The sequence below is a fragment of the Taudactylus pleione genome, unplaced genomic scaffold (genome assembly GCF_031769625.1).
Source record: "Taudactylus pleione unplaced genomic scaffold, aTauple2 ptg000507l, whole genome shotgun sequence".
Classification (NCBI taxonomy): domain Eukaryota; kingdom Metazoa; phylum Chordata; class Amphibia; order Anura; family Myobatrachidae; genus Taudactylus; species Taudactylus pleione.
Genome location: NW_028284909.1, coordinates 2,321,080 through 2,335,166, shown reverse-complemented (window position 1 = coordinate 2,335,166; position 14,087 = coordinate 2,321,080). Strand labels below are relative to the sequence as shown.

Here is a 14,087-nt window from a genome sequence, read left to right as displayed (position 1 = left end):
TGACAGACCATACCCCTCTCCTCCACATACTGTACCCAATATCACACAGACCATACTCCTCTCCTCCACATACTGTACCCAATATCACAGACCATACCCCTCTCCTCCACATAGTGTACCCAATATCACACAGACCATACCCCTCTCCTCCACATAGTGTACCCAATATCACAGATCATACCCCTCTCCTCCACATAGTGTACCCAATATCACACAGACCATACTCCTCTCCTCCACATACTGTACCCAATATCACACAGACCATACTCCTCTCTTCCACATACTGTACCAATATCACAGACCATTCCCCTTTCCTCCACATACTGTACCAAATATGACGCAGACCATTCCCCTCTCCTCCACATACTGTACCAAATATGACGCAGACCATTCCCCTCTCCTCCACATACTGTACCCAATACCACACAGACCATACCCCTCTCCTCCACATACTGAACCCACACAGACCATACCCCTCTCCTCCACATACTGTACCCACACAGACCATACCCCTCTCCTCCACATACTGTACCCACACAGACCATACTCCTCTCCTCCACATACTGTACCAAATTTGACAGACCATACCTCTCTCCTCCACATACTGTACCCAATATGACGCAGACCATTCCCCTCTCCTCCACATACTGTACCCAATATCACACAGACCATACCCCTCTCCTCCACATACTGTACCCAATATCACACAGACCATACTCCTCTCCTCCACATACTGTACCCAATATCACACAGACCATACTCCTCTCTTCCACATACTGTACCAATATCACAGACCATTCCCCTTTCCTCCACATACTGTACCAAATATGACGCAGACCATTCCCCTCTCCTCCACATACTGTACCAAATATGACGCAGACCATTCCCCTCTCCTCCACATACTGTACCCAATATCACACAGACCATACCCCTCTCCTCCACATACTGTACCCACACAGACCATACCCCTCTCCTCCACATACTGTACCCACACAGACCATACTCCTCTCCTCCACATACTGTACCAAATTTGACAGACCATACCACTCTCCTCCACATACTGTACCCAATATCACAGACCATACTCCTCTCTTCCACATACTGTACCAAATATCACAGACCATACCCCTCTCCTCCACATAGTGTACCCAATATCACACAGACCATACCCCTCTCCTCCACATAGTGTACCCAATATCACAGACCATACCCCTCTCCTCCACATAGTGTACCCAATATCACACAGACCATACCCCTCTCCTCCACATACTGTACCCAATATCACACAGACCATACCCCTCTCCTCCACATACTGTACCCAATATCACACAGACCATACTCCTCTCCTCCACATACTGTACCCAATATCACACAGACCATACTCCTCTCTTCCACATACTGTACCAATATCACAGACCATTCCCCTTTCCTCCACATACTGTACCAAATATGACGCAGACCATTCCCCTCTCCTCCACATACTGTACCAAATATGACGCAGACCATTCCCCTCTCCTCCACATACTGTACCCAATACCACACAGACCATACCCCTCTCCTCCACATACTGAACCCACACAGACCATACCCCTCTCCTCCACATACTGTACCCACACAGACCATACCCCTCTCCTCCACATACTGTACCCACACAGACCATACTCCTCTCCTCCACATACTGTACCAAATTTGACAGACCATACCTCTCTCCTCCACATACTGTACCCAATATGACGCAGACCATTCCCCTCTCCTCCACATACTGTACCCAATATGACGCAGACCATTCCCCTCTCCTCCACATACTGTACCCAATATGACGCAGACCATTCCCCTCTCCTCCACATACTGTACCCAATATCACACAGACCATACCCCTCTCCTCCACATACTGTACCCAATATCACACAGACCATACTCCTCTCCTCCACATACTGTACCCAATATCACACAGACCATACTCCTCTCCTCCACATACTGTACCCAATATCACACAGACCATACCCCTCTTCCACATACTGTACCCAATATCACACAGACCATACCCCTCTCCTCCACATACTGTACCCAATATCACACAGACCATACTCCTCTCCTCCACATACTGTACCAAATATGACGCAGACCATTCCCCTCTCCTCCACATACTGTACCAAATATGACGCAGACCATTCCCCTCTCCTCCACATACTGTACCCAATACCACACAGACCATACCCCTCTCCTCCACATACTGAACCCACACAGACCATACCCCTCTCCTCCACATACTGTACCCACACAGACCATACCCCTCTCCTCCACATACTGTACCCACACAGACCATACTCCTCTCCTCCACATACTGTACCAAATTTGACAGACCATACCTCTCTCCTCCACATACTGTACCCAATATGACGCAGACCATTCCCCTCTCCTCCACATACTGTACCCAATATGACGCAGACCATTCCCCTCTCCTCCACATACTGTACCCAATATCACACAGACCATACCCCTCTCCTCCACATACTGTACCCAATATCACACAGACCATACCCCTCTTCTCCACATACTGTACCCAATATCACACAGATCATGACACCTCTACATACATACTGTACTCAATACACACATGCATATCATAGCATCTTATTGCTACCAATGTCTCACACAGACCATACCAAGGGAACATTGCTTGCAATCTCTCACACACAGAACCAACCGCAGGACATTGTCACAGTGAGAAGTGAAACAAAACATGATACATCGGTATCGCACCTCTCCTCCATTAGCATACTCCATAACGAAGCAAAGTCGGTCGCTGGTCTGAAAGGCATATTTCAAAGCCTGGAGAAGACAAACATCAATAAATATTGAGAGCTAATGACATACAAACCGGAGCTTGAACACATTAAGATGTTAACTGAGCTCTGGAAAAGACGGTACATACCGTTAAAAAGGGGTGCCTGGTGTTCTGCAGGACTCTGCTCTCTGTAACCGTGTGAGCCACTTCATCCTGTAAAACACAAAGCCATTGTGAACCACACAACACACTGGATGATAAAATAAAGCAATGCTAGCCATATATTCTAAGACAGTGCAGCCATTATCAGACAGACAATCGGCCCGATGTTGCAGCCAGGAGATTCTCGTGATGACCGGTAACAATCGAATTGAGCATGTCGGCAAATACTGTCTTCTAGCTCATGTGCATGTCATTTCTCAGTCTCATTAACAGACAGCAGCAGCCATCCAGCATACGGTGCCCAACTGGCAGATTTGGTCCATTGTGCTTAGAGCCTGCGTGTGGCCAGTACGAGGCAATCTCCCCGAAATACAACAATATTAAATTATTGGAAAGTGTTAGGATAAATGCACTGCTGGATAATAATGACAGATGTGCTTGAGGTTGAACAGCAGTGCATGTGTCTTTTGGGCAAGTTACTACCTATTCATTACACTGCCATCCATGTATTATTTATGTCTGTCACAGTTTGGGGTCGATATAAACAAAACATCTAGCTTGGGTAGCAGAACTAGCACCGCACCCAATGCCAAAGATCTTGGGGCCTACAAAAAGTGCGCTTCTGACACAAAACACTGGCTTCAAAACTCAAACTCAGTCTCCCTTCTCCTGTGCCAAATCTGTAACAAACTGGTCCCCACCCATGACCTTTTCATCTCCAACTCCCTCAATTCTCTACATTCGAGGTTCATGCTATTCGCCTCTTCCAACCTGTTCACCTTTGAGTAGCTGTCATTTATCGTCCCCCGGTCCTACCTGTATATTGCTTGTCAACTTTGTTTTCTGGCTCCATCACCTTCTCGCTTAACTTATCCTTTTCTCCTTCTGCACCTCTGCCTCCTAAGGCTACCATCACTAAGCGTAACATTGAGGTTACCAACACCGTATCTTTATCCTCCTCGATCGACTCACTTCCGTCCCATATCCTCTATAAGCCACTTTCCTATACAATGCCTCCCTTACTGCTGCTCTTGAATCTGTTGCTCCGGAAATCACTACTCACCCTTGTACATCCCCACCTCAACCCTGGCATTCCAAATGCACCAAATATCTGCAAAATTGGTCAAGAATCGCCGAGCGACAGTGGAGAAAATCACGCTCCAAGGCAGACTGCCTTCTATTTAAGATTTATGCTCACATTCTACAGTGCTGCCCTTTTCCTCTCTAAACAGTCGTATTTCCAGAACCTCATCTCCTCCCAGTCCTCAGACCCCCGGCGTCCCTTCACCACTTTCAACTTCCTCCTCTGCCCACCCCCTCCTTGCCTCACCGCCACACTCTCTGCCCTTGACTTTGCCACCTACTTTACATGTCAAATTGACCATACGTCAGGACATTGCATCCCACCAGACCCTCAGCACTCCACCCCCTCCTATCCCAGACCACCACTCCCCATCCATCCGGTCATCCCCTCCTTCCACCTCCCCCCTTGACCCTATCCCCTCTCGCCTCCTCTGCTACCTTATACCTTCTTACCCACCTCCTCAATCTCTCCCTGTTATCAGGCACTGTCCCTTCGGCATTCGAGCATGCACTTTTCTCCCCATCCTTAAAAAACTCACCCTTGATCCTAACACTCTCTCCAACTACCGACCCATCTCTCTACTCCCTTTTGCCTCCAAACTCCTTCAGCATATTGTTTACAACTGCCTTACCACCTTTCTTTCTTCCCATTCACTGCTTAACCCATTCCAGTCTGCGTTCTGTCCTCTCCAGTCCACTGAAACTGCCCTCACGAAGTTCAGCAATGATCTCCTTACTGCCAAATCCAAGAGCCACTACTCTATGCTCATTCTCCTTGACCTCTGCTGCTTTTGAAACCGTGGACCCTCTGCTCATGCAAATCCTTCACTCCCTTGGTCTGCGGGATACTGCCCTCTCCCTGCTGTCCTCCTACCTATCTGACTGTACCATCTCTGTCTCCCATCATGTCTCCAATTTCCCTCTACTTCCACTAACAGTAGGTGTCCCCTAAAGATCTGTTCTGGGCCCCCTATTCTCCCTCTACACGTCCTCTTTAGGTGGGCTCATCAGCTCTTTTGGCCCCCAATATAATCTCTATGCTGATGATACTCAAATCTACCTCTCCTCCCCTGACCTCTCCCCCTCTCTCCTCACTCGTATCTCCAGCTGGATGCTCCAGCGCTTTCTTATACTTAAGTCTAACGGTACATACACACGGGACGATTCGCTCCATGAACAAAATCGTCCCATGTGTCCCCGGCAGGGTGTGTTCAGCGTCGTTAATGACACTGAGCAGAAACACTGAACGAAATCAAGAACAATTTCGTCAGTGCCGGCCGGCCACCCTCCCTCATCCCCGAACATGTTCAACCTGACATTAACGTCAGGTTGGACGGGAGGTTCAGGCGATGAATAATAACTATCAGCTACAAATGGGAGCACGCATTGGTAGTTATCGTTCATCTTTTTGGGGCAGAAACTGAACAATAACGTTATCGTTGAGTCGTCAAAAAAAATCGCTGCGTGTGTACGCACCTTAAGACTGAGCTGATCATTTTCCCATCCTTCTGCATAACCTCACTTCCCACTATTATATATTGCTTGCACAACCATTTCCTCTAGCCCACAAGTGCACTGCCTTGGAGTTATCCTTCACTTCTCCCTCTCTTTCAAACCATAGTTTCAGCACCTCTCGGAGGCCTGCTGTTTCCATCTCAAAAATATTTCCAGGGTCAGTCCCCCTCTCACTCTGGATGCTACCAAAGACCCTCATCCACTCCAGATTGGACTACTATAACCTCCTATCTGCCCTCCCCGACTCCCACCCCAATCTGTCCTCAATGCTGCTACTTGGCTCATCTTCCTCCCCTCTCCTACAAGCCCTACACTGGCTCCCTCTCCCCTTCAGAACCCAATTCAATGTTCCTACACTCCCTTACAAAGCCCACATCCAATCCTCTCCCATTTACATCTCTGACCTCATCTTCCGCCACACACCTGCCCGCCCATTTGGCTCCACAAATGCATGCCGTCTCTCCTGCCAACTGATTGCTGCGGCCCACCTTTGGAATTCTCTCTCCCAGACTCTCCACCTTTCTCCTCATCTTCAAACGGGCTCTCAAGACCCACTTCTTCATCAAAGCCTTCCAGCTCCCATCCTAACCCGCTGCTCCATGATCCTTCCTCACTGTCTACCCCATCTGTCACCCCCGTCTGTCTGTACCTCACCTTTAGAATGTAGGCGCTCATGAGCAGGACCCTCTTTTCCCTCACGTGCTTCTCTTTCCCTTAAGGTGCGTATCCACTAGCAGACTGTGAAACGACTGCACGATTACGACCTTGTGATCATGCAATCATTTCAGTCTGTGCTGTGCCTACACTGAACGTTCAGTCGTTCAGTGCAGACACCCTCTCTCATCCCCGAACATGGCCAATCTGTTATCGGTAGATTGACCAGTATGTTTGGGCGATGATAGATGTCAAACGACCAGTGGGTGCGCATATCGCTGGTCGTTTTTGACATTAAGCTGCCCGATTTGTGCCCGATTAACAAGCGATTGAACGATAACGATGTCGTTATCGTTCAATCGCTATGTTTAATCGGTTAGTGGATACCCGCCTTTGCTTATACTACTATATTATTATACACTTGGTGGCTAGCGCCCAGCTGCTTATTTAGGTTTTTTGATCGCTAATGCAGCAATATTTATACACCATGTCTTTGTCCTGCATTGTTTTGTACTGTTAATAACCAATTTGTTTACATAAGGTGCTGCGGAACCTTTGCGGTGCCACATAAAGGATAATAATAATAATAAGGTTGTGAAATGTCTGCAAATTAAACAGGTCACTGGACCTGCTGCCTGGGAACTCACATTCTCTGCACTCACCTTGGCGATGATGACTTCTTTACGTAATATCTTCATAGCATAGTAACGACCTGTTGCCTTTTCTCGGACCAAGATCACCTTCCCGAAGGTCCCTTTTCCCAGCAGCTTCAGATAGTCGAAATCATTCATAGTCTGAAGACAAAGTTTGTCATTTTAAAATAAAAAGTAGGATAATCGTATGTGGCTGTCCGCCTTCAGATAACCCTAACTTATTAGGGTTATGCAAGCACTCTTGCAACCTTTGCTAAATACATAATAGGTATAACAAGTCCCTTCTATGATACAACAATGTTCTTCATTTCTGTGTACATAATATTAAACAGACAGTTGTACATGACAAATTGTCTCTCTCTCAAAGAAGTTAACACAAACTGTTTTAGTTCACAAATAAACAGTGTTTGTGCACAGATTTATTTAATAAAAAAAGAAATGGAAGCGGTAAATGTGGTGGGTGCAGAGGTTTGGGCTCCCGGTCAGTCAGTGCTTAGTAACCTCTTTGGGAATAAGTCACAACTTGCAAACATTACTTGTAGACATCCAAGAGTATTATATTCCTGTTTTAAGATTTATTCCAATTTTGATTCCAGACATATGAGGGAAGAGCTGAGAATGTCTGAGCTAGAAGACATCGTATGTTGGTGATTTCCCCTCAGATTTTCAACAATATTTAAAGTCTGGGGCCTCTAAAAGCCATTTCAAATCCTTCAGTCAGTCACAAATGTAAGTACTTTACTGCAGAGTTGGGGGATGTCTTAGCTCACTGTCTTGCTGAAATATTTAACCTCTTTTTGCCTTCAATTCTCTACTCCCTAGCAATATTTCCTATGCCAGTCAGTGCCACTTAAACGCAACGCATAATAGATCCAACTCCCATGCAGAATGATTAAAAAAATGCTTGCTTTTTTTTTTTTTTAAATGCTTCCACGTGGTGGACCTAAATCCATCTTTTTAGCTGTGGCCAAAAAAAAATAAAATTTTGGTTTTCTCAGACCACATAAAAGATAATTCCATACGTCATACTCTGACTTTGGTGATAAGATTGTATGACAAAGTTCCATTCTGACAACTTCTGTGCAGACCATTTAGCATGGTGACCAATATTTTGCCATCAGCTAAACATTTTTGTATGCCTGACCAGTGTACGAACAAAAGCATGTCCTTTGTATGCCTGACCAGTGTAAAAACAACAGCATGTCCTTTGTATGCTTGACCAGTGTACGAACAACAGCATGTCCTTTGTATGCCTGACCAGTGTACGAACAACAGCATGTCCTTTGTATGCCTGACCAGTGTACGTACAGCATGTCCTTTTTATGCCTGACCAGTGTACGAACAACAGCATGTCCTTTGTATGCCTGACCAGTGTACGAACAACAGCATGTCCTTTGTATGCCTGACCAGTGTACGAACAACAGCATGTCCTTTGTATGCCTGACCAGTGTACGAACAACAGCATGTCCTTTGTATGCCTGACCAGTGTAAAAACAACAGCATGTCCTTTGTATGCCTGACCAGTGTAAAAACAACAGCATGTCCTTTGTATGACTGACCAGTGTACGTACAGCATGTTCTTTGTATGACTGACCAGTGTACGTACAGCATGTCCTTTGTATGCCTGACCAGTGTACGTACAGCATGTCCTTTGTATGCCTGACCAGTGTACGTACAGCATGTCCTTTTGTATGACTGACCAGTGTACGTACAGCATGTTCTTTGTATGACTGACCAGTGTACGAACAACAGCATGTCCTTTGTATGCCTGACCAGTGTAAAAACAACAGCATGTCCTTTGTATGCCTGACCAGTGTACGTACAGCATGTCCTTTTTATGCCTGACCAGTGTACGAACAACAGCATGTCCTTTGTATGCCTGACCAGTGTACGAACAACAGCATGTCCTTTGTATGCCTGACCAGTGTACGAACAACAGCATGTCCTTTGTATGCCTGACCAGTGTACGAACAACAGCATGTCCTTTGTATGCCTGACCAGTGTAAAAACAACAGCATGTCCTTTGTATGCTTGACCAGTGTACGAACAACAGCATGTCCTTTGTATGCCTGACCAGTGTACGAACAACAGCATGTCCTTTGTATGCTTGACCAGTGTACGTACAGCATGTCCTTTGTATGCTTGACCAGTGTAAAAACAACAGCATGTCCTTTGTATGCCTGACCAGTGTACGTACAGCATGTCCTTTGTATGCTTGACCAGTGTACGAACAACAGCATGTCCTTTTTATGCCTGACCAGTGTACGAACAACAGCATGTCCTTTGTATGCCTGACCAGTGTACGTACAGCATGTCCTTTTTATGCCTGACCAGTGTACGAACAACAGCATGTCCTTTGTATGCCTGACCAGTGTACGAACAACAGCATGTTTTTTGTATGCCTGACCAGTGTACGTACAGCATGTCCTTTGTATGCCTGACCAGTGTACGTACAGCATGTCCTTTGTATGCCTGACCAGTGTACGTACAGCATGTCCTTTGTATGCCTGACCAGTGTACGTACAGCATGTCCTTTGTATGCCTGACCAGTGTACGTACAGCATGTCCTTTGTATGCCTGACCAGTGTACGGACATGATTGCCTTTGTATGCCTGACCAGTGTTCGTACAGCATGTCCTTTGTATGCCTGACCAGTGTACGAACAACAGCATGTCCTTTGTATGCCTGACCAGTGTACGTACAGCATGTCCTTTGTATGACTGACCAGTGTACGTACAGCATGTTCTTTGTATGACTGACCAGTGTACGTACAGCATGTCCTTTGTATGCCTGACCAGTGTACGTACAGCATGTCCTTTGTATGCCTGACCAGTGTACGTACAGCATGTCCTCTGTATGCCTGACCAGTGTACGGACATGATTGCCTTTGTATGCCTGACCAGTGTTCGTACAGCATGTCCTTTGTATGCCTGACCAGTGTACGAACAACAGCATGTCCTTTGTATGCCTGACCAGTGTACGTACAGCATGTTCTTTGTATGACTGACCAGTGTACGTACAGCATGTTCTTTGTATGACTGACCAGTGTACGAACAACAGCATGTCCTTTGTATGCCTGACCAGTGTAAAAACAACAGCATGTCCTTTGTATGCCTGACCAGTGTAAAAACAACAGCATGTCCTTTGTATGCCTGACCAGTGTACGTACAGCATGTCCTTTTTATGCCTGACCAGTGTACGAACAACAGCATGTCCTTTGTATGCCTGACCAGTGTACGAACAACAGCATGTCCTTTGTATGCCTGACCAGTGTACGAACAACAGCATGTCCTTTGTATGCCTGACCAGTGTAAAAACAACAGCATGTCCTTTGTATGCTTGACCAGTGTACGAACAACAGCATGTCCTTTGTATGCCTGACCAGTGTACGTACAGCATGTCCTTTGTATGCCTGACCAGTGTACGAACAACAGCATGTCCTTTGTATGCCTGACCAGTGTACGTACAGCATGTCCTTTGTATGACTGACCAGTGTACGTACAGCATGTTCTTTGTATGACTGACCAGTGTACGTACAGCATGTTCTTTGTATGACTGACCAGTGTACGTACAGCATGTCCTTTGTATGCCTGACCAGTGTACGTACAGCATGTCCTTTGTATGCCTGACCAGTGTACGTACAGCATGTCCTTTGTATGACTGACCAGTGTACGTACAGCATGTTCTTTGTATGACTGACCAGTGTACGAACAACAGCATGTCCTTTGTATGCCTGACCAGTGTACGTACAGCATGTCCTTTGTATGCCTGACCAGTGTACGAACAACAGCATGTCCTTTGTATGCCTGACCAGTGTACGAACAACAGCATGTCCTTTGTATGCTTGACCAGTGTACGTACAGCATGTCCTTTGTATGCTTGACCAGTGTAAAAACAACAGCATGTCCTTTGTATGCCTGACCAGTGTACGTACAGCATGTCCTTTGTATGCTTGACCAGTGTACGAACAACAGCATGTCCTTTGTATGCCTGACCAGTGTACGAACAACAGCATGTCCTTTGTATGCCTGACCAGTGTACGAACAACAGCATGTCCTTTGTATGCCTGACCAGTGTACGTACAGCATGTCCTTTGTATGCTTGACCAGTGTACGAACAACAGCATGTCCTTTGTATGCCTGACCAGTGTACGTACAGCATGTCCTTTGTATGCCTGACCAGTGTACGTACAGCATGTCCTTTGTATGCCTGACCAGTGTACGTACAGCATGTCCTTTGTATGCCTGACCAGTGTACGGACATGATTGCCTTTGTATGCCTGACCAGTGTTCGTACAGCATGTCCTTTGTATGCCTGACCAGTGTACGAACAACAGCATGTCCTTTGTATGCCTGACCAGTGTACGTACAGCATGTCCTTTGTATGACTGACCAGTGTACGTACAGCATGTTCTTTGTATGACTGACCAGTGTACGTACAGCATGTCCTTTGTATGCCTGACCAGTGTACGTACAGCATGTCCTCTGTATGCCTGACCAGTGTACGGACATGATTGCCTTTGTATGCCTGACCAGTGTTCGTACAGCATGTCCTTTGTATGCCTGACCAGTGTACGAACAACAGCATGTCCTTTGTATGCCTGACCAGTGTACGTACAGCATGTTCTTTGTATGACTGACCAGTGTACGTACAGCATGTCCTTTGTATGCCTGACCAGTGTACGTACAGCATGTCCTTTGTATGCCTGACCAGTGTACGTACAGCATGTCCTTTGTATGACTGACCAGTGTACGTACAGCATGTTCTTTGTATGACTGACCAGTGTACGAACAACAGCATGTCCTTTGTATGCCTGACCAGTGTATGTACAGCATGTCCTTTGTATGCCTGACCAGTGTACGAACAACAGCATGTCCTTTGTATGCCTGACCAGTGTAAAAACAACAGCATGTCCTTTGTATGCCTGACCAGTGTACGTACAGCATGTCCTTTTTATGCCTGACCAGTGTACGAACAACAGCATGTCCTTTGTATGCCTGACCAGTGTACGAACAACAGCATGTCCTTTGTATGCCTGACCAGTGTACGGACATGATTGCCTTTGTATGCCTGACCAGTGTTCGTACAGCATGTCCTTTGTATGCCTGACCAGTGTACGAACAACAGCATGTCCTTTGTATGCCTGACCAGTGTACGTACAGCATGTCCTTTGTATGCCTGACCAGTGTACGTACAGCATGTCCTTTGTATGACTGACCAGTGTACGTACAGCATGTTCTTTGTATGACTGACCAGTGTACGTACAGCATGTCCTTTGTATGCCTGACCAGTGTTCGTACAGCATGTCCTTTGTATGCCTGACCAGTGTACGTACAGCATGTCCTTTGTATGCCTGACCAGTGTACGTACAGCATGTCCTTTGTATGCCTGACCAGTGTACGTACAGCATGTCCTTTGTATGACTGACCAGTGTACGGACATGATTGCCTTTGTATGCCTGACCAGTGTACGAACAACAGCATGTCCTTTGTATGCCTGACCAGTGTACGTAGAGCATGTCCTTTGTATGCCTGACCAGTGTACGTACAGCATGTCCTTTGTATGCCTGACCAGGCATACAAAGGACATGCCGTGCACATGGCAACTTTTCACCATGAGGGGACAGCTTGGGGGAGGCCCAGCACCATGGCATCTTTTCACAGTGCACATGGCATCTTTTCACCGTGAGGGGACAGCTTGGGGGAGCCATCTTAAGTGCTGGGTACGACTCTTAGTGTGAGGAATTGGGGGTGTTTCCTTATGACATGCCCCTCCTCTGCTCAGCAACGCCCCCCTTTCAGGAGGCGCGCACAAATACTACATGCCCGGACCCTGTGTGCCCTGCCCGGACCCTCTGTGCCCTGCCCGCTGACTAGTGTGAACACACACATCCCACCCCCATCAAGACCTAGGATTTTATAAATCTAGTCTGATGCGACAAATTACCAATAGCCTCATTTTTTCATGTCAACAAAAAATTAAGAGTAAACAATTGTTAATTATGTCCTATTTGAAAGAGGGTGTACTTTCCTACTCAAATGACTATACACACAGACACACACACATATAAATATTATATATATAGCTAGACAGGAGATAACTTACGACTTTGGGCCTTCCCTTGGACACAGCCACATCCATCTCATCGGTGCTCGGCGTGTCGCTAGGAGAGCCACACTTGAAATCCATAGTCTCTTCTTCCTCAGTCTCCTGGTTCTTCAAACTGTTGGCGACAGTTTGTATTGCTCTCATCCATTCCTCTCTGCAATATTATAAGTAGGAGATGCACATGTTCATCTGCAGGTTCTAAAATCAGTCATCAAAAATCATAACTGGAGTCCGGATGGCGGACAAATTGGGCAGCTTCCAGGTTACCATATTAAACAGTGTCCTTTTACCTCTCCTCAGGGGTGTCCACATGAAAAGTTCGCTCAATAACCGTAGTCCACTGCAAGCATCGTATCACAAAGGTGTTGGCCCGAGGACGCTCTGTCTTCATGAGCTGACATTCTATGGATATTACAGAGGGTCATAACACAGCTTAGCCTTATGTACATGCGTAATAAATCTAGCAACAAACACAGGCACTTACCTCCTACAGAGAAGTTATTGAGGGGAGGCAGTGCTAGGCTGTTTTCTGATGAATCTGGTTTTTCCTTATACCCAATGAATGAGCCATCACTCTTCAGAAGAAAGTATCTGGGTCTCCAGGTCTTTATGTATTCACCTGAGGACAGATGGACACAGGTGCACATCAATAACAAGACAATATTTGGAGGCCCAGTTGAAGACAGGCAGGAGTGGGTAACAAGGCTAAAGCTGGCCACACATCTATAGATTATCTGTCCAACCAGCCAACTAGTTGGCTGGTTGGAATGAAAATCTGGTAAGGAATGGGAGTAAATGATGATCAGCAATTTCTCCTAAATGCCAGAAAACAGATGAAAATGGTCGTCAGACAAGTTTGTTAAATGTTTGATCCAAACAATTTGTTCAAACAACAGTTTTTGTCCACTTTCCGGCGTTTGGGAGCAAATTGTTGATTGTCATTTGCTTTCATACCTTACCCGATTTTCATTGCAACCACTCAACTAGTTGGCTGGTTGGACAGATAATCTTTAGATGTGTGGCCAGCTTTAACCTAGTGATGCCTCAACCTGAAGCTACAGTGATATAACCATAATTGCCTGCTGAGAGCTATAGTACACCTTACATGCCCAGCAGTTATTGCA

General features: G+C 46.3%; 1 protein-coding gene across 4 annotated transcripts in view; it reads right to left on the bottom strand.

Annotated features, from left to right (window-relative positions):
- AKT2 (AKT serine/threonine kinase 2) overlaps positions 1-14,087 on the bottom strand; it is a 75,905-nt gene that overhangs the window by 10,440 nt on the left and 51,378 nt on the right. For all 4 annotated transcript variants that reach the window (XM_088450152.1, XM_088450153.1, XM_088450151.1 and 1 more), the window contains 6 exons: positions 13,448-13,582; positions 13,254-13,365; positions 12,961-13,117; positions 6,865-6,996; positions 2,936-3,001; positions 2,764-2,832 (listed from right to left, as the gene is read on the bottom strand). In XM_088450152.1, coding sequence (XP_088306278.1) covers positions 2,764-2,832; positions 2,936-3,001; positions 6,865-6,996; positions 12,961-13,117; positions 13,254-13,365; positions 13,448-13,582 — 671 coding nt within the window. The remainder of the gene's footprint in view (positions 1-2,763; positions 2,833-2,935; positions 3,002-6,864; positions 6,997-12,960; positions 13,118-13,253; positions 13,366-13,447; positions 13,583-14,087) is intronic.